We start from the raw sequence: 22,274 nt of genomic DNA, 5'->3' as shown, positions 1-22,274 counted from the left end.
CTGAAAAGAGGTCGTGTGCACATACCCTTGCCTTAGTTAGTATGGTTGAAAAAAGACATATGTCCATCAAGTTAAAACAAGTGATGGGAAAAAGGGAAGACAAATAATATGAGCGTATTGGTTGATGTTGCAGTAAATGAATGCAGGGCTAGTTACTGTACGTTGGCATTATTAGACATGGCGACAGTACCATGCATATTGACCAGGCATATGTTGTACAGACTCTGGCAGGAATTAATATTCATATTACGTTGCTATATGTACTCTTTTGGCGCAATTTGCAACCGAATTCTTATTTCTGCATAGTTTGCTTAATAAATCAGTGCAAATGTTTCTCTGTATTTAATTGCAGATATATTCAAATATATTATGTTTTTATATTCTATTATATTTAAGTGTAGATATATTTTTACATATATATATATATATATATATATATATATATGTGTGGTACAAAAGTACGAAATTACAAGAGGTCAGGTGAAAAACAAAAATACAAGATTGTAAACCAAAAAAAGATGCAATATGCGACTATCAAGTATCAGAAATTGAGAAAACTTTATTGGCAAATATTAAATACATAAAAGATGGTCCACGGACACACTAAAAAGCAGACAGCCTAATCTGGATGTTTACAATGAAAATGGGTGCAGAGTATAAGCACAATAGAGATTGTAAACATGAAAGATGATGATTACACAGGAATATGCGTAGTGGAGATTAATAACTATAGTACAATCAAAGAATGATCACAGATGTTGATACTGACCCATAGTGAAATAACACAGGGAACATACACAGATTGGCCTCCCCCCTCCCCCCCCACAATGTGCGTTTCGGCGCACTTGCCTTCACCCCCTTGGTTTATATCTTAGTATGATGCAGGCAATATATATTTTTGTCTCCTGATCACTCCATAATAATAACTATACATGACTAGTTGATGTTGCTTTGGTATGTGATCTCTACTATATTTTTGGTTATAAAAATACAAGGATGTGCACATCCAATGGCTGGCATGCTTTGCACAAATATTTTGCACCAAAAGAATGGCGCACGCCATCAATAAATTTGGCGCATTTTATGCCTGATCTTAGCCCTTTTCAAGACACTTTTCGAAACTTTCAAGGAAGAACAAGAAGTATCTAAAACACATAAATGTAGTGCGCGCCATGAACACCACTTTTTTGGTGATATTTGTGCAAGAATTCTAGTGTATTTTGCTTAAATCTCTCCCTCAGTATTTTGAGTAATATATATAATAAATAATTATAATAACTGTATACGCTGCTTATTGAACTTAATTATGTGTTTATTTTAAACTACAATTTTTTGAAGCTTTATTATACTATAGCATGTACTATTTATCTCAAAATGTATCACTGGCATTGCACATGTATTTGTCAATTTGACAAATATTTATGATATAATTCGATTAATTTGTTATTTATTTTGCATTTGTTTATATATATATATATATATATATATATATATATATAACCATTTCTTTGTACTTTACATTTTATTAATATTATCAGCACTGGCATATCATTCAGCACTGGACAGACAATACACCTACATCTATATATTTTTTTTATCAGCTACTATGGTTCCGTAATTGCGGATAAAATATTGAAGATTTAGTTCTATCGGCTACGGACAGCTTCCCGTATACTTACGGGTGTGTGTCCGGGCCGTAGAAATGAGCCGCAAAGAATAGGACATGTCCTATTTTTTGCATTTACAGACTGTGCTCCTATACTTATTACTATGAGCAAGGTCCGCAAATGCGGTGGACGCTCCGCGGCCCGTCCGTGCAGTATTTACTGACCGTAAATTACTGTGCGGTCGTGTGCATGAGGCCTAATTTAATGTAAACATTTATACATTATTGAATTTTTTCGAGTTACTCTAGACCTTGAACATATAATATTAACCCCTTGGCGACATGCCACGTACTATTACGTTGCTGTCGCCAAGGGGGAGTATGGAGCGCGCTCATGGGCTAAGCGTGTCCATACTTTGTGGGTGACGGCTGTGTTATACAGCCGACACCTCACTCCAGCGGGCAGAATCAAAGTTCACTTTGATTCTGCCCGTTTAACACCTTAAATGCCACAGCATTTAAATTGTTAGAATCAGGGGGGTTCCCCCACAAACACGCCATCTCGCCCCAACCCCACCCACGCAGCGGGATCGCAGGTTACAATGGTTGTTATGGCAGCCTGGGGGCCTAATAAAGGCCCTCAGGTCTGCCATCTTTGTACCTCCAGCAGGGCTTTAAAGTAGACTGTCCGTATCACGATATACTGCAATACATAAGTATTGCAGTATATCATGCAAGCGATCCAACGATCGCTGGTTCAAGTCTCCTAGGGGGACTAATAAAAAAAAGTAAAAAACAATTAAAAAAAAGTTTATTTTATGTTTATAAAAAAAGTATTAAAAGTAAAAAAAAAAAACACTTTTCCCATTTTCCCCTAAAGTAATGTTAAAAAGAATAAAAGTTAACATTACTGGTATCGCTGCGTCCGTAACAGTCCGAACTATCACAATATATCGCTGTTTAACCCTCTTGGTGAACGCGGTAAAAAAAATACAATTATAAAACACGCAAATTGCTGTTTTTTGGTCACCTTAGCTAAAAAAAAAAAGTGAAATAAAAAGTGATCAAAAAGTCACATATACCCCAAAATGGTATAGGTGAAAACTGCAGCTCGCCACGCAAAAAATAAGCTCTCACATCGCCAAATAGACGGAAAAATAAAAAAGTTATGGCTCTCAGAATATGGCGACGCAAAACATTTTTTTTTTTAGCAAATAGTTTTGTTTTTTTAAAAGTGGTAAAACATAAAGCAAAACATATAAATTTGGTATCGCCGTGATCCTATCAATCTGTAGAATAAGGTGAATATGTCGTTTTTACCGCTTGAGCGCAGTAACAACAAAACCACCCAAAAAATGTCGTAACCGCTGGTTTTTTTTCTATTTCACCCCAGAAATATTTTTTTTTCAGCTTCCCAGTACATTATGTGGTACAATAAATGGTGTCATGACAAACTACAACTTGTCCCGCAAAAAACAAGCCCTCATATGGCGTTGTCAACAAAAAAACAAAGACGTTATGGCTTTTGGAATGCGAGGAGGAAAAAAATTAAAATTCAAAAATTCAAATTGGCCGTGTCTCCAAGGGGTTAATTTATTGTGAATTGTTGTTAGGGTTGGGAGACCCAGATTATAATGGAATATGTCACAAAAAGAGCTAATACCTTTAATATGAGTATTAAATGGAGAATACAGATAATTTTTTTTAGAATAATAATCTCAAATAAATTCTGATAATTACTTCTAAGTTAATTATATATAAATGGACATTTGATTATAAATTGTCAATATCGGAAATAAAATTTTCTGAATATATTTAGTGAGGAGCATAGCTCTGTTTATCTTGTTAGTCCTGGTTTTCTGGTGCGAAAACTCTCATGAAAAGTACACGCCAAGTTAGAGGGATTAAAGCTCTGAATGAGGAAAAAAAAGAGTTACAATTTACGGGAATGTAAAAAAAGAAAATCCTAAAATAGCCATTAACACATGAATAATTATAATAATAATAATAATACAAAATAATTATATTATATCTAATGTAGCATTGGGGTGTATGAAAAGTATTAGCTTTTTTAATTATATTGTTCTTTTAAAATACATATTTTTAATAGTAAAATCTACAACTTTCTTTTAATACAACATAGTAGTAAGTAAATGGAAAAAAAAGATTTGTAAAATCTAGATAATTCCATGAATTATTTATCAATGTCCTTTTTAGAACAGTGATTATTCGTAGCAATAATATGTTGCAGAGCTAATAGCTCCTTTATTTTTATTTTCCTTAAATCTCAGAATAACAAAAATAATTCACATAAAACAAATGAAAAATAGATCAATAGCAATACAAATTTAAAAACCTCAAAACTACCACATGTGAAAAATAATTCCATTTAGGCTGGAGCCACAAAAAAAAAAAAATATAAAAAAATATTTCCAATAAATAAATTAAAAACATTAAAAATAAATAGTACGACAATAACACAAATTTAGCAGGCAGAAAAATAAATGTAATAATAAATCATAAAATAAAATAGAGCATAATACACAGAGATACCGATCCCATAAAAAATTGACAGTAACATTAAATTTGAAATGACAATTATGTAATAAGACCAGACATAAAAATGTGAGTAATGTTACAAATACTTTGCTCTACTGTTTTTGTACCAATTTTGAGTTATGTCACGGCTTTTGCCCTATTCAAATGCATAGCCTTTTTCAAAATTCTGCTGCCCTTGGAAACAGACAGCGGATTGTCGCCACTCTGCTGTCAGTCATGTGACCTAACAGTATCTTTCCTGTGTCATCTTTAGCCACCACAATGCACTGCTCACTGATAACAGGAAACCCGTGTATTAGTGCAGTACGCAGGAATAGTGCACTCTATTAAGAATTAGTGACAGGCATGCTATGGTTTAACATCATCCACTTTAGGTGACTGTACATAGAATTTTTAAATATAGGTGCGGTACCGTCGTTGACTATTACAGCCAATCATATGCACGATAATCCTAAAGTGCACACTATGTCCAGCGCCGTCCTGATGCAATTGGAGGACTTCTGCACAAGGACCATTGCAAAGGGATTTTATAGCTAAGTAGGGGCCCCACAAATCCAGAATCAGTATTGTAGATCAACATAATACAATAGCACTTTACATATAAGCTCTAAGGGCTCATGCACACGACCGTTGTTTGCTTCAGTGTACTATCTGATTTTTTTTTTCGGATAGCATACTGAAGCATTCATTTTTGTAGGGCCATGCACACGCTCGTTTTTTTTTTCGCGGTTCCGTGTGTCGGTTCCACAAAATTATAAAACAGGTCCTATTCTTCTCCGTGTTTGCGTTCTGTCTTTGCTCCTGGTACATAGGTACGCAAAAAAAAACAGACAGCACACGGAAGCAACTAGGATTTGTGTTTTGCCGTCTGCAAAATGGAAAAGGTTGTCTGCACGATGACTTAGTAATAAAACAAGTGGAGAAAAAAGGTAACTTACTACTAAGGTTTTGTTCACACTTGCATTGTGGTTTTGGTTTATAATAGAAACCCCGACACATTGCCGGATCCGTCATAAAAAAGATACCAGTGGCGCCCGACGGACCCCATTGACTTACAAAGTTATCTGTTGGGTTCCGCCAAGGTGTCTTTCGTTTTAACTGGAAACATAGCGCTCCATGCAGCACGATTTGTCCTGTCAAATAAAATCGAATCTGTGATGGAGACTCCGAACCTGGGGATATCCTGTGGATATGCCATAATATGCCTTAGATGGGAATACCCCTTTAAGTGTGTGTTTCTCATCCGTTCTCCCCAATTACACATAATTCCATGTCTGGCGTAATGATTCTCATAGGTTTATTTCTCGTGATGAATGGCTTGTGAGCTGTTTTCTGCCCATCTCCGTATAATTTTAATGGGGTCTGCTAACACTCTATTTAATATGGATCAGTTAGTTTTTTCGAGATCTGGATAAATGTCTCTTTTTTTTTCCCATAGGGAACCATTAAGGGCTACACATTCGGTAATCACATGATTTTACCGCCACTCAAGGGCGACGATGTGGAGCCCTAGCCTAAAAATCCTTATATAAACACTACTTATCTATACCTGCACTTGCAGTCTGTCACATTTGTAGAAAGTTCTTTGTACCGACCACCGGATTGACGTGTAGGGCTCTCTTTTACATTTAAAAAAGAGGTTCTTCAGCAGCTGCAGTGTTTATTATACAGTTTTGTGTCCTAGCTGCTGCAGAGCATCATAATACACAACTCAGCTGCTGCAGATCTTCTTTATGAAAAAAATGAGGACGTTTCATATCAACCAATAATAGACATGAATCTCCCCAATACCCTTCAGAGAAGATCTGCAGCAGCTGAGACGTACATTATAAGGAATGATATACCCCTACTGCAAATGATATAGAATATCAGGAGTTACCTCAGAGCTCTATGACCTGTATAAATGAACTCGGCATCCTACTTTAATATGTTCATAGAATTCCTTGGTGACTTATAGGCTATGTACACCTTTGAAAACGTTGGTTTTTTTAAATAAAAATGTGTATCAGTATGTTTGGTGCAACTTTGTAATTACACTTTATTAAAAATTATTTTTACTTTTTGAGATACAGCTGCTTTGTATCCTGTACACAGAGCAGCTGTATCTTACGCTGAAACCTGAATCCGTCAGGTCAGTGGGACTGATGGGTTCAGTGTCAGCAGGTCCTGCGTGTCTGACACGCAGGATCCACCTGTTATCGATCACATGTAAGTTCATAACTTAGATATGATCGAAAACAGGCGGATTCAGGTCTTAGTACAAGATACAGCTGCTCTGTATACAGGATACAAAGCAGCTGTATCCCAAAAAGTAAAAATAATTTTTAATGAAATGTAATTACAAAGTCGCATGAATCACACTGATACATATTTTTATTATTAAAAAAAAAGTTTTCAAATGTGTACATAGCCTTTAATATTCTTATAATTTACAGTAAGGAGAGGGGCATTATCCCATATATTATATTAAAGACTGTGCCTAATATATAATAAACATGCAACTGTAATTATATTTCAACCCTGTCATTTAATTATGTAATTCTTGAGTATATGTAATTTATTAAAGAATCCACAACAGAAATCCAATTCTGACATTCGGATGTACCAGCGGATCCACATGCGGATTAGCCCCATTGCAATTCAATGCAACAAATCTGTGGCTTTTTCGTGCATACTTCGCGCAACTGATGAGCACGCTGCAAATTTTAAAGTCTGCAGTACAGATTTTTTTTAAATATGTATATATTTTTAAATTGTGTTTATTGTATTTCTTCGTGTTGTAACGTGATTTTTCATAATCAAAATCCTTTTATGATCATTTGTAGCAATTTTTTTGGTCCCATTAGAATTTTTTTTTTTATATAATGTCATAAATCTATAAAACATTATCCTGTCTATATAAAATACATCTGTAAGACACGTTCAGGATTTGATGAGGATTTAGACATGGATATCAGCATATAATTCAAGTGAATGGGGTAAAAAAATGAATATATACATTTCAACTAATTTTTTTCTTTTCAAATAAAACAATGTATTATTTTAAGCAACTTTTGAATTGGTTCTTATTTTTATTTAATTTTTTAATTTTGGAGATACACCTTCTATGTATCGTATATACAAAGATGCTGTATTTTGCCGTGATAGCCGAATCCGTCAGGCCAGCAGGACTGACGGCTCGGCTGAAAGCGGGTCCTGCGTTTCTCTGATATGCAGGATCCCGCTAATAACAATCACATCTAAGTTCATGAACTTAAATGAGATCAATAACAGCTGGCACCTGCACATCAAAGACACGCAGGACCAGCTTTCAGCCGAGCCGTCAGTCCTGCTGACCTGACGGATTTGGCTTTGACGGCAAGGAAAAATTGTTACGGTGCAACAATATATGTCTTTAAGCGATATGATCTACTGGGATGACGACACAGTCAAAGACATAACATATACATAAGTGACATTACTGGAAACATAGATACGTACACAGGCGGATTAGCCAATCCTGCCGTAGGGGTGAAAATACCATAAAACAGGCAGAACAAAATCACACGGTAAAGTCACAGTGCATTATACATAGGCCATATTCTGGATATATACAAAATATACTGTAGGCAAACTAAAGTCACCTTTAAAGGCTATGGACAGGTTTTTTGTTGTTTTTTATTTTTTTTAATTTAATAAAATGTATATATTATATCAAAGACATTACTTTTGTAATTCAGTAGTCCCTCAAGTTACAATATTAATTTGTTCTGTGGTGACCATTGTACGTTAAAACCATTGAAACTTGAGACCATAAAACTCTTTGAAAAATTAATAATTGATTCGAAAACCCCAAAATGTCAACTCAAAATGAGAAAAAATACAGATTAATGAAAAATAAACAGTTAACTAAAACAGATAAAGCAAGTCTTTGCAGAGAAAAGTCAGAAATAGCTGCTTGGAAACTTTCTATGACACAGTGTGCGAAAAAAAAAAATTGACCCGTCCTCACCTGGTGTCCAAAGCAGCAACTCATCCTACATACAGGTAAAGTTCCATACAGAGGCGCTACTAGACCGCCAATCACTGCATGCACTTCAGAGAAATGTCTATGCTGATTGGCTGGATCTTCCTGGTTATCGCATGAGCCTCCGATCGGCAGTGTCTGTGGAATTGTATGTGGAATGAGGTTACAAGTTACAATAGCCCAGGAAACACCATTGTATGTTAAAAATATCGTAACCTGAGTGACCACTGTATACTTTTATAAAAAATGTTCCTTCTTTAAACTTCTGCAGCTTCTATGTATCACTGTACATAGAAGCTGCAGAATGCCGTTGTCGGACAAATCTGTCAGCGAGCTGGTCTGACGGCTCGGGTGACAGTGGCTCCTGTGTGCTACTGAGATATCACCTAAGCCTAAAGCTGGCTATACACATAGGATTTTGATCGGCCTGAATGGGGCCGATCTATGGTCTGTTGGATCATTGGCATGTCTCTGGTTGGATCGTTTGTATCAGACTAAACTGGCAGACTAGGGAGTAATTTAAAAAAGAATGCAACAGACCGGGCTTGTGCAAAATGGGAAATGGTTGGCCGAAAAATCCTACCTGGCCGATCACATTTTTGGCAGACAACAGCCAGCCGTCAGCCATTTAGGAGCGTAACTAAAGGGGTGTAAAAGTCACATTCGCACTCAGGCCCTGGTGCAAGGCGGCCCAAAGGCCCTTCTGCCACATAAGAAGACACCAGTATAATAAATGGCACATGGTAGGTGTGAACACTGTTACAGATTTTGCATTGGGGCCCAGGAGCTTCAAGTGACGCCTCTAGATGTATCACTGCAGTACGCTGGTCATTTACACCATATTAATGGCGTAGAAATACATTAGTGTTGTCGGATATTTTTATATATACTTTATTCTAGATTTAGGTTCTTTCCAATGAATACACAGGGGTCATACAGCCAGCCCTATGGACATGGATCCCCAAATTACAGTTAAAGTAATCGGTCATCAGTTTGAGAATATTTGATGACCCAGCGGAGTTAATTTGACCAGAGACAGGTCATGATGACCCGGCCAAACATATACAAACTTGGACCTTACCGAAAACAAGTAACTATGCACCAAAATAAATAGAATAAATGAACCAAAGTATATACTGAAGATATCGCATGTAAAATATCACGATACCGTAAATACATATGTGGTCTAATATACGTATATTAAATACAGTTACATATAAAAACAACAAATGTTTTATTTTTTAGGTGCAAAGTTAATGGTTGATGGAAGAGTTCTCTGGCCAAACCTGATAAGGACGCAGTAGCGTGCCAGCGGTGATCTGTCCAAGGGGTGACGTATGCCAGGGATTTTGCTATAAATACGTTGGACCCTTCTTGGACAGACATTCACCATCATCATGAGGGGAATCATCCTAGCACTGGTGCTCGCACTAGCGGGTGAGTATTTGCTATGAAATCTACTACATCTTCATTATATATATACTGATATAGCAGAGCTGAGTTTGTCATTGATGTATCTACTGCATTATCTTAACTTATAGTTACCACAGTGGACAACATCTGTCTGTGTATATCAGTATAAGCATATACATTACTGGTAGGACTCCAATACACTGGTATATACAATACTTTATACTGTATAAATACACACATATACTTATGTCTTGGTTTCTTATCTTTTTCAATAATGTTAAATAATATCTCATCATTATTTTTCCACCAGGCGCTGACAATGCCAATATAGGTAAGAATAGTACTATTAATTTAATTACAATTGCTTCTTACACATATACTGTCATACTGGGACGAGAGACAAGACTCTAGTTCCTTCCTTAAGAAAAAAAAATTGTGTAATTTTTTCCAAATATAAAATCTATAAGAGCTTGCATAAAATATACAATAAAGTATACAATATATATATGTCCAGCGTTAACAATAATAATATTTTCCTATTGATAATCTATTTTATCAATACAATTATATTAGTAATTATTATAATGTATTATTATTAAAATATTGTATTAATTTAATTCTAATAATAATTAACAGTACAAACTACTACTAAATTCTCACTTTTAAACCATTTAGTTGCTAGTTAATCTAGTAATTCATATTTAAATTAAAATAAATAACACTGGGAATTTTCAAGAAGCAGCCAGAAATGCACAAGCTTTTAGGCTAGCTTTGCTTTCTATACTTTATATTCATTGTAGTGGTTGTTCAGTATTAGAAAAACATGGCTGCTATCTTCCAGAAACAGCGCCACACCTGTCAATGGGTTGTGTCTGGTATTGCAGTTCAGGTCCATGGAAGAAAATGTGTCTAAGTTGCAATACCACACATAACCTGTAGACAGGTGTGGCACTGTTTTTGGAGGAAAGCAGCTATGTTTTTCTAATCCTGGACAACATACCTATCATCCTCATCAGCATAAATTAACAAGACCTATGAGTCACTTTGAATTGAAGTTAAATTAACATAACCTCAGGTATAAAAATAAAAAAACAGAGCAAAGAGTAAAGTAGTCACCCATAAAAACCAATCAGATCACAGCTATAATTTTCTAACCTGCCTTAGAAAAATGAGAGTTGGAATGATGCTGTACCAAGTTGGTCCCCGTTCCCTATTGTTTGTGCTGCTATGCATCTTAATACAATAAGCCCCTCACCTTACAGCCATCCCATCTTTAGTCAAAGTCCAAAAACCACCACCCCCTCACCACACTTTTTATGTGCATTGGAATACAATTGGTTAAAATGTATATCTTACCTGGTACTAATTCATATCCTGTCCTGTCTCAGATCCTACGTTCAGCCAGAACAAAGTCACTGTTTACGACTATGAGGCCTTTGTCATGACCGGACTTCCAGAAAATGAATTTGTCCGAGCTGGAATTAATATCGCCTGCAAGCTTGAGATCAGTCCCTATGCCCAGAGGATGTTCCTTTTAAAGGTAAAGGAAGACCCTAACTCCCTAAAGTAGTTCAACCACTTTATCCTGATGAAGAGCTTACAGGATATTAGGCACTGAATAGGTTACTAAGCACAAGTGACTTTGATTTTGGGCTACTAGGTAGTATGATTCTAGGCTTAGGCAGGCCACATGTATAGGAGAATAGACAAATGAAATATGTAATAAACTCAATTGATCCCTCCAACATGTCTATTAACCCCAATTAACTCAGGAGATATTGGTTACTATGTAAACCCGGTATCAGAAATCCATGGAAAAAAATAATATAACTAAAAAGAAGAAATCCAATTGGCCCAACATATTTCCACTCCAGGAGCAGAAGTCCTAAAACTCATAGTCAGGTGTAATCTACTAACCAATACCTAACGCCTATGGTTAGTCTAAGGGTTAGGCCAGTGGTCTCCACACTGTGGCTTTTCAGCTGAGCCACAAGTTTAAGACCATTGGGTAAGGCCATGATGGCAGAAGAAGTCAAATTTGATGTTTTGGTTTTAACCATTTTTGCTCCTTTTTTAGGCCCAATCTCTGACCATAAAAGAAATCAATGGTGCGTGGCCCAAAGACCCATTCACTCGCTCCTCTAAGTTGACCCAGATTTTTGCTGAGCAGCTCACCAAACCCATCAAATTTGAGTACCACGGTGGAAGAATCGGAAACATTTATGCACCAAATGATGTTTCTGAAACTGTGGTCAACTTGTATAAAGGAATTCTCAGCATGTTCAATGTCAACATCAAGAGGACCCAGAATGTGTATGATCTGCAAGAGGTTGGTGTGGAGGCTCTTTAATGTTCTTTTTTAACAAATGTCTATGTTCTTATACTGAGTACTCACTACGTTTTTTCATTCCATGTCATAGACAAGCATTGCCGGTGTTTGCCACACCAGATATGTGATCCAAGAAGACAAGAAAGGAGGTGAACTGGTTGTTGTGAAGTCCATAGATTTAAATAACTGCCAAGAAAAAGTATCAAAGAATCTTGGAATGGCCTTCATGGAAAGCTGCGTCACTTGCAAGAGGGTACATTCTTTATTAATGTTTAAGGGGCTTGAAAAAATAACGTTCGTATGACCTACTAAATGTCTTCTTCTACATTTGATTTCACGTAGATGCACAGTAACATTCGTGATGCTGCAACCTACACCTACAAGATGAAGAACAGGGAACACAATACTGTTATCACACAAGTGACCTCTGAGCAGATCATCCACTACTCTCCATTCCAAGAACGTCATGGTGGTGCCGTCATGGAAGCCAAGTAAGAGTTTATTTCCAACCCAACTACAGCTCATTCATTGCATTTGGAATGGAAAAATATTTTATGGGTTGGCTTCATTTTTGTTTACATCTTTTATTTATTTTATATTTTAGGCAAATTCTTACCTGGGCAGGAACCAAGAGCAGCCAACTGAATATGCCTCAACTTCAACTCCAAAACCGTGGGAATCTCCATTATAACTTTGCAGATGAAATCTACCAAATTCCATTTGTTCTAATCAAGACCAAGAGCCTTGAGGCACAGGTACGATAGGAAACACATATATATATATATATATATATATATATATATATACACACACATATATTTCTCTGTATACAGGGAAGCAACCTCAATTCTTTAGGTACCATCCTTGTCGACAACTAACCAATTACACCCACCACGTCAATGTAACAAAAATATTTCATACATGTGAAAAAAATCCTGTTGTTCTTTACTCCCGTCAGATTGTAGAAATTCTTCAGCACCTGGTACAGAACAACCAACAAAAAATCCATAAGGATGTCTCCACAAAATTCATGGAGCTGATTCAGCTTATGCGTCATGCCACCCCTGATGTAATTCAGACCCTTTGGAAGCAGTTTGCTGAAAAGTCAAGATACAGGTTGGTGTTTATATTCTAGTCTTCTAGCTCCAGAACTCATGTATCAAAACTAAGACTTAATATGGTGACATTTCAAGATACTGAACTCTATGTCATACTGGAGAAAACTTGAGACCAGACGTCAATGTGGCTTTAAACTATAAGTCAATGTTTTCCTATGAACACTAGTATCTTCTGTTGGTCTTTGACAATCATATCTGTTTTTTTTCTAGATCCTGGATCCTTCAAGCTCTTCCTATGGCTGGAACAGCTGATAGCCTGAAGGTAGTCCACCAAATTATTCACAGTGGAGATCTGACAAGTGCAGAAGCCCTCAGATTGCTTCCCATTTCAATGCACTTTACCAGGGGCAGCCAGCGGGCCTTGCAGATTGCTGAAGTATGTATGAACCAAGATACCTAATATTATATCCATATTGTAATCCTCGTTCTGATTTCAGGATTCATACTTTCAACCAATTACATAAATTAGTAAAAGGGTCATAATTTCAATTCTTTACTAGAGAATCTTTTGTTTTTGTAGAATATAATGAAAGACTCCAAAGTAGAGAAAAACCAAGCATTGTACAAAGTTGCCATACTTGGATATGGTTCAATGGTGAAGAAATACTGCGATCGTCTCACTACTTGCCCCGAATCAGTTCTGGAGGTAAGTTATTTCTGTGTGTGGGGGGAATGATAAAGCAGGCTGGGACCGATTACTACTATTGAGGGGCTACATACAAAGAAGGGAATCCCTTTTGTGGTGTAAAGTTTTCATGAGAAGTTAGACTACCCATGGCATCACTGAGGTCTACACCTAGTGGAGGTGACCAAACCCAAGGAAAAATCCTGTTGATGTATTGAGAACCAGCACCATCACTGATAGAGAGGAGCATGCAAGCATCCTATAAATATATGGAAAGTTACTAGGTTAACGTTTTTGTTATTATTATCATGATTTTTCTTTTTTTTCTTTTATAGCCTATCCAAGACTTTGCAGCTGAAGCCCTGAGCAAGGTCCATGAAGAAGACATGGCTCTGGCATTGAAGGCCCTGGGTAACGCTGGCCAGTCTGAAAGCATAAAACGTATTCAGAAATTCTTGCCAGGATTTTCTTCCAGTGCCTCTCAACTTCCATTAAGGATTAAGGTTGACGCTGTCATGGCGTTGAGGAATATTGCAAAGCAGGATGCCCGTAGAGTAAGAAACACCTTCTAGATCTTGCCTTGGATGATTATTTTATGCATTGTTAGGCCATTCTCTGATAATAACTCAACTGGCATGTACATTCTAGGTTGAAGAAATCTTACTCCAAGTCTACATGAACCGTGATGCCCGGACTGAAGTGAGAATGGTGGCTTGTTTGGCCTTATTCGAGACAAACCCCAACCTTGCCATGGTTGCCAATATTGCTAATGTGGCTGTTAGAGAGAGCAAGGCTAACCTTCAGCTTGCCAGTTTCGTCTACTCTCAACTTAAAGCTTTAGCCAAAAGCAGTTTACCACAACTAGAGCCCCTGTAAGTACTAAGCCCACATATAATAAGAGTAACATACTGTAGCTGAAGTGATGCAAGAACATTTTATGCCTCTGATGACTTATCATGACCGAGGTAGTCATTTTGTGAGCTTAACAGCATGATAGACCTAATTTGGGATGAGCTACAAAATGTTTGAACCTTTATATAAAGTATAGTATGTAAATGACCTTCCATGATGTCCTAGTCTATAAAAACTTGCCTATTTTTTCCAGAGCTGCTGCTTGCAATGTTGCTCTTAAACTGTTCAACCCAAGCATTGATAGTCTTGGCTACCGCTACAGCAAGGTCATCCGTTTGGACACATTCAGATGTGAGTATATAGGATTTCTCTTATTATTCATTTAATGTGCCATTATTTATTTCCGTATACTAAAATGTTTCTTCATGTTGTAGACTCTCTGATGAGTGGAGCTGTAGCTAAACTCTACATCATGAATAGTGCCAGCACCATGTTCCCCGTGTTTCTTTTGGGCAAAATCAGAGCATTTGTGGGAGGATCAGAGACTGACATTTTAGAGGTAAGTATATATTACCATAGTATCAATGGCTAAAACGTGACTAAAACTTTCTGTCCCCTATGGGTCAACTCATAGAGAAATCTGGATATTGATGACAATGTAGTGGTGACTAAAATGTTCTGTCAACTCATAGAGATAAAGATCATCCATGTTTGATTATGTTGTCATTCTCAATAGGTTGGTATCAGAGGAGAAGGAATTGAACAGATCCTGAGAAAGCAAGACATTCAGTTCCGTGATTTCCCAATGAGGAAGAAGATCAGCCAGATTGTAAAATTGGTGAGTTTTCTTCCTATCTCTATCATATTATCCAGATGTTCTTGCCCATAATGGCCATTTTAACTTTATTTTCGTTGGCAGCTGAAGGGATACAAATCACAATCATCTCAATCCCCACTTCTATCTGGATACTTCAAAGTCTCTGGTCAAGAGATTTCCTTCACTGATATCAACAAAGACACTATTCAAACTTTGACCCGGGTAAAAAGAACTTAGTTTACAACATGAGTATGTTATGTGGTCAATATGTCTACTATAGCTTATCATTTGATTGGATTATTTTAGGCATTGAATGAACCAGCAGAAAGACATGTTTCAATCAAGAGCATCCTGAATAAGCTTTTGAATGGACTGGTTGGACAATACGTCCAGGCAATTGTGGCATTTGAGGCTCGTCATATCACCCCAACTACTGTTGGTTTGCCAATGGAGTTCAGTTGGTACTCTACTGCTGTGGTCAATGCCCCTGTGAACAGTACGTAAATGTGAATGAATACTGTGTTTTGTCCTATCCTGTATGAGCAGTGCATTGACAACATCATTGATTCCTCACCACAGTTGACATGAAGATTACCCCAGCCTACACACCAGACTTCAGTATTGCTCAGTTGCTGGAATCTCAGTTGCAGATCAATTCAGATGTCAACCCCAGGTGAGATCCAACTCAAATGATGAAACCAATGATTATTGTTGACTTTAGGGAACGGGATTGGTTTGATGTTCCATTCAATAATGTGTCGTGTTTTCTCCATTATAACCACAGCATGTTAATTCATGGCGTATCAACAATGGGAATCAACACCCCCTTGGTCCAGAGTGGAATTGAATTTCATGCCAAGGCACTCACAAACATCCCAGGAAAATTCACTGCACGTTTGGATTTGAAGGAAAAGATCATTAAATTTGAAGCACCACCCTGCCAACAAGAGGATGACTTAATTCAATTAAGGTATATAACCCAAAGTGAAAGCGTAACCCATAATCATGGTCAATATTTCATGAGCCAATATTAGTAAGATCTCCCCATGTGAACCAGTCATTTCCCAATTTGCTAAAAACTCCAATGATGTTAATAACTCATCGATACATTTGCACTCAAGACCACAAAACGCCTGAAAATTAAGGAAAAACTGCTATAGGGTTAAAGTAGTATAGTTGTTTGAATACAAATACAAAGTAAGATTGTAAGTTCCAAGATAGGGACAAGAAAAGCTATGGCTGAATCCTGAATCTCTACTTTTATATTTTTTAGTGCAAAAACATATGCTGTCTCAAGAAATGTTGAAGAATTGGATGCCGTTAAGAAGACACCACTTGTGCCAAGGGCGGTCAGCCAAAATATCCTCCAGAAACACTTTGAATCTACAGGGAGGGCTTCACCCGATGCAGCCAGTATGATGGTAACAACCAATAATTTCTGTAGAAAGTGTATATTTCCATGGATCAGTGTTATCAATCTCTTCTTGTTCTCTTTACCAGGAGGCCTCCTCAGAAATCGGGTCTAAGAAAATAGGTCTTGCAAATTCACATCACCAGTCTAATCCACAGCTATACAAATACTGCGTGGTAATCCCCCACACTACCATACAAATTTGCCTCAATCATCAGTCTCGCAGTGCGGTCGCACGCAGAAATGCAATTCTCTATCTAGTGGTGGGAGAACACCAGACCACGATCACGATGAAGCCAGGTTAGTGGGTTCTCGGTATAGAACTGTTAGCTTTTTATAAACTATGTTTCATTGGTTCCATGTTGTTTGATATCTGCTTTTTGTATGTTTTTAGCTCACACTGATGCTGCTATTGAAAAGATACAAATTGAGGTAGCATTCGGACCCAAGGCAGCCTCAAGGGTAATTGCCCTCGTTGATGTAGAAGAGAAAGAAGGCGAACAACTTGAGGAATCTGAGATTCAGAAGAGACTGAAGACCATCCTTGGAATAGAGAGGGACATTGCAGTAGGTGTTGAGTAAACCATGTTATTTTGATTTCCATAAGTATATTGTTGTTTAGGCCAACGTATACTCTTTTTTTTCATACAGGCCAGGAACGAGAGTCTGGCCCAACGAAAAGCCAAGAAGCAGAAGCACATCAAAAAACATAAATCATTAGTTGCAGATGGTACAGAGACTGATTTAGCACGTCAGATATCATCCTCCAGCTCTTCTTCCTCTTCTTCATCTTCTTCTTCATCAGCACCTGGCCAAAGAGGTAAAAGTAGGCAACATGGTCAACAGCCGCAAAGCTCTAGCAGTTCGTCAAGCAGCAGCAGACAAGGCCATGGAAAAAGACATGAAGATGATCAGACAAACAGAGGGCATAATAAGAGAGCCGGCTCTAGTAGCAGTAGCAGTTCCAGCAGCAGCAGCAGTAGCAGCAGTAGTAGCAGCAGCGACAGAGGAAAAGATAACAAACCTAGAAGCAGCAGCAGTAGTAGCAGCAGCAGCAGCAGCAGTAGTAGCAGCAGCAGCAGCAGCAGTAGTAGCAGCAGCTCTAGAAGGAACAGCAGGAACAGGCAACAGCAACGTGAACAAGCACAACAACATGGCAACAAGCAACATCAACATGGAAGGAAGAGCAGCAGTAGTAGCAGCAGCAGCAGCAGCAGCGACAGCAGCCAAACCTCTAGAAACAGGGTATGTTATGTATATAAGTATATACTTGAGAATAGAATCTGAGCATATGTCTCATATCTGTCTATTAATGCGCTTGTGCTATTTTCATATATAGAGACACAGAGAATTTTATGACCTTCGCTTCAGACCAGTACGGACACAAAGAGTAAGTGTTTCGTTTTCTTAAGTACTTTGCTTCACAAGATGCCACATTTTGTGATTTTCTCCCTATAAGACAATTTTTATGTGTGCGTTATATAGGGGATGATAGAAGCATATTTAACTGCTTAACGGCATATGACGTGTATGCACGTCATGAGTGGCAGGACGAGGCCGTCTCATGACGAGCATGCTTAACATTCTGATAGCACAGGCACAGCAAGTGTTTCCATGAGAACGAAAGTTTGGCAAAGGCTGTAATACACAGCCGCAGCCCGTGTCTATCGGTGAAGATCAGAGAAACCTCTGATCTGCGCCGTTAACCCATTGAATGCAGAGATCAAAGATGATTGTGTCATTTAAAGGGATAATGTGATCGCATCACAAGGAATCCCTGTGACTTGATTGGGGTACATACCTTCTATGGGCAGACAGACCAGGGTCCATTAAAGGATCCCAGGGCTGTCTGACTATATTTCCTGTTGTTATGCCCTATCTACTGCCTGTGTAGTATCAGTACACAGGCTAATGTATTGGCATATAGCTATAAGTTAAAAAATAAAAATCTAAATTAAAAATCCCACTATGGGATTTAAAAAAAAATACTAATAATTTTACAGAAAAAAATAATTGTTAAATAAAACGAAAACACAAAAAAAAATACATAAATGCACATGTTTTACAATAAATAAACTCTATTAAATATAAGTCCCAAAACATAAAATACTATACACATATTTTGAATTGTCACAACCGTCACAACCTGCACAACAAATTTATGGCATCATTGATAGTGATCGGCGTATCCTGTTAAAATAAATAAATAAAAGCTGCATTTTTTCCAAAATAAAAATTTGTATAAATTAAACGATGATGTAAATGTACCAAAAAATGTCACCTACATAAAATACAAGTCACCCCACAAAAACAAAGTCTTATACAGCTGCATCGAAAAAAAATAATAGTTATGAGAATGGGGATGCAAAGACGAAAAATCAAGAAATTGTTCTGTTCTCAAGTCCAAAATTGGCCCGGTCCTCAAGGGCATAATAAGCAAATTTCTGTGATATTCTGACATGAGCCACTATCTTTCTAGGCCAACGACAAGCAACAGTCTTCTTCATCTTCAAGCTCCTCATCTTCAAGCAGCAGTGCTTCTAGGTATCACCAGGTAGATGTTGTTCTCACGCATGCCTAACCTAAACACTCTTGTCATTTACTGCAGACATCGAATAACAGGTTATTTCTGCCACCAGGCTAAATTTATGGGTGACAACAAGCCCCCAGCATTGGTCGTCACTGTTCGAGCCATCAGAAATGACAACACCCGTCAAGGATATCAGTTGATCATCTATGCAGACTATTCTAACTCCAAACCTCAACTCCAGGCCTACGTTGTAGATTTCACTAAATCAAGCAGGTGGAGGACTTGTATCAATGCTGAAGTTGTGAGTTCTCATCAAGCTGAGGTGAGCCCATGTCTATAAGAGATAAATGGTACAAATTGATTTTTAAGTTCCTTCTATTGAATATGTACATTTTTAAACTAATTCAGGCCAGCCTAAAGTGGGGACAGAACTGTCAAGATTACAAGATTATTGCCAAAGCTCAAACTGGTCACTTCGGTAACCAACCTGCAGTAAAGGTGACCGTAGACTGGCCAAAAGTACCATCCAAACTGAAGTCTGCCGCCGCATAGTAAGTTCTCTTTACCACCACCAGAGATGGAGGGTTGATATTTCTCATTAAGTAACCATAATAAATGTCTAGGAATGTCAGCAGATTGTCTAGTGATATATTCCATCTATGTATTAATGAGCCAATATTTGTATTAGTGCTTCAGAATTTGTCCCGGGAGCTGCATACTTGTTAGGCGCCTCTCAGAGATACAAGAAGAATACTCAACGTCAAGCAAAATTAATCATTTCCCTAAGTTCTCCAAGAACCATTGATGCTGTAATACATTTGCCACGGGTAAATTGGGATATTTACTTATTTTGTCTTGAATTCCATTTTTACAAGGTCATCATCATGATAATAACGGTCATTTATCTGATTTCCTTGCTACAGATGACACTTTTCTACAGAGCTCTTAGAATCCCAATTCCAGTCCCAGTTCGACACATTTCACAGAGCGAAATTCTACAAGCTCCAACCTGGAACATATTTGCTGAGGCTCCTCAGATGCTCCTCGAGTCTTTGCAAGGTTTGTTGACACAGAAAATGTGTAAAATAAATGTATTCCTCATTGTGGATCCATCATTTTTTTATGCAAATAAAACTTACAGGTGAATGCAAAGTCGCTGAAAATCGCGTTACGACCTTCAATGGTATTGACCTGGCTTATGCCATGCCTGAGAACTGCTATCACATCCTGGCCCATGATTGCAGCGATGAGATGAAATTCATGGTAATGGTGAAGAAATCCAAACAACATCCAGAAAGCAAAGACATTAACGTTAAAGTTGGCCACTAGTGAGTATGAAAATTTCCAAAACCAATTGATTTTTAGAAATAAAAACTTAGAATTTTAACATTGTAATTTGAAATTTGGTTACAATTCAAAAGTTTGTAATTTGTTAAGCTTTGCAATACAAGCAAAAAAATTCGATTTGATGCAATGTTGGGTGTAATGGTGTTAAGTAATGTAACATTGTACAAATAATATGACTAAAATAATCTACTATTGTTAATACACATCTTGATTTTTTTCTTATATAGTGACATTTCCATGTCTTATAAGCCTGGAACACCAGAGATGACCCTCAATGGAGTTACCTTGTTAGAAAGCCAACTTCCATACAAATCAATTGCTGGTAGGTGCCTATAGACATTAAATAATCACTGATGGAAAGCCTGCTGTAATGGGTACATTAACAATTCGATGAAATAACATGTTTATATATTTTTATTTTTAAGAACCAGTTGTGGAGATTCTGAAGACAGAAAATGGTTTGTCCGTCTTGGCACCAGAATATGGCATTGAAAAGCTCAACTACGATGGATTGACTGTTCAGGTACGTCTAGTGTGGCCGTATGGAGGTTTGATATGTTTTGAGTCCTCCGCAATGTTCTAGTGAATAAAGCAGGACATCCATGTCTAAGATCCCCAGTCTTAGTTTTAAGACCCATCATGGTAGAAGGTTTAATAGGGTCTAAAACATTTCCAGATTAGATTATATTAAAATCTCAAATCAATTAATGTCATGAATTTACCCAACTATCTACTTCGTCAGGTGGTACCAGCCGTCTGGATGAAGGGCAAGACCTGCGGTGTATGTGGTCGCAATGACGATGAGACACTACAAGAGTTCCGTAGGCCAGATGGTTCCGTGGCAAAGGATGAAATGAGCCATATTCACTCTTGGATTCTTCCTGCCCAGACTTGCGCTGAAGGTAATTGAAGAAGCTCTTCCATGGACATTCCACTTATTCTCTCAGCATAGATCTAGAACATGGTCTAAGACATGCTTTATCTTCTGTCCAAGGTTGCCATGTTCAACAATCTCTTGTGAAACTTGAGAAGGAAATTGATGGTGAAAATTCCAAGTGTTATTCAGTTCATCCCGTATTACGATGTGCCAAAGGATGTTCCCCAGTTAAGACCACCGAAGTAACTACTGGTTTCCATTGCCTGCCTTCTGGTGAGTGTAACCCGTACTCATTCATTAACATTGCAAAGTGTTTCAATACTCCAAAATCAAGACAGTGGTAATATCTCATTGTTAAAGTTGCAGCCATTTTGACCATGGTGTATGACCTTCTCTGTATTTCTCCCTGTAGGAGCAACTATGGACCTAGCTGAAGGGCAAGTTAGCCTGGACAAGTCTGAAGACTTCACAGAACTCGTTGAAGCACACACATCTTGTTCATGTGAAAACGGATCATGCTCCTCTTAATCCAGTGTCCCACCATCACTATTTCTCTGGAAGATTCTTTAATTTCCTGTATAATCTGTGAACCCCACAGAGACATGATTTTCACTTCAGGGTAACCACAAGAAGTAATCTAGACTTTATAATGTATTTCATTCCCAATAAAAGTTTGCATTAGAAAATATTTCACTTGTGGTTCCATATTCTATTATTGGTTTGCATGGCAGGTATTCATGTAAACTGAGATACATATTCATACACATGATAAATAATCCAAACT

General features: G+C 37.5%; 1 protein-coding gene across 1 annotated transcript; it reads left to right on the top strand.

Moving 5' to 3' along the window:
- The first annotated feature begins 9,568 nt into the window (after nt 1-9,568).
- On the top strand, nt 9,569-22,178 carry LOC142657668 (vitellogenin-A2-like). Its single transcript, XM_075832934.1, has 35 exons — nt 9,569-9,608; nt 9,895-9,915; nt 10,973-11,124; nt 11,662-11,913; nt 12,005-12,166; nt 12,256-12,404; nt 12,518-12,668; nt 12,872-13,029; nt 13,242-13,407; nt 13,552-13,677; nt 13,992-14,210; nt 14,305-14,528; nt 14,762-14,859; nt 14,943-15,067; nt 15,245-15,346; nt 15,428-15,547; nt 15,632-15,821; nt 15,905-15,998; nt 16,110-16,295; nt 16,599-16,746; nt 16,826-17,036; nt 17,131-17,303; nt 17,388-17,981; nt 18,076-18,126; nt 19,216-19,290; nt 19,376-19,588; nt 19,675-19,817; nt 19,955-20,093; nt 20,190-20,325; nt 20,408-20,594; nt 20,841-20,935; nt 21,039-21,136; nt 21,356-21,515; nt 21,608-21,763; nt 21,903-22,178. Exons 1-35 carry the CDS (start codon nt 9,569-9,571, stop codon nt 22,016-22,018), a joined length of 5,430 nt encoding a protein of 1,809 aa, XP_075689049.1. The 3' UTR covers nt 22,019-22,178.
- The last annotated feature ends 96 nt before the right edge of the window (nt 22,179-22,274 follow it).

Source organism: Rhinoderma darwinii, chromosome 7, assembly GCF_050947455.1.
Source record: "Rhinoderma darwinii isolate aRhiDar2 chromosome 7, aRhiDar2.hap1, whole genome shotgun sequence".
In the NCBI taxonomy this organism is placed as follows: Eukaryota; Metazoa; Chordata; class Amphibia; order Anura; family Rhinodermatidae; genus Rhinoderma; species Rhinoderma darwinii.
Note: the sequence above shows the minus strand (reverse complement) of the source record. Positions and strands in the feature narration are given on the sequence as shown.

Coding starts and splice junctions, on each gene's coding strand:
- LOC142657668 (XM_075832934.1), top strand. CDS start 9,569: ATGAGGGGAATCATCCTAGCACTGGTGCTCGCACTAGCGG. Junction 13,030..13,241: donor GCTGAAAAGTCAAGATACAG/GTTGGTGTTTAT, acceptor TTTTTTTTCTAG/ATCCTGGATCCTTCAAGCTC. Junction 13,678..13,991: donor GCCCCGAATCAGTTCTGGAG/GTAAGTTATTTC, acceptor TTTCTTTTATAG/CCTATCCAAGACTTTGCAGC.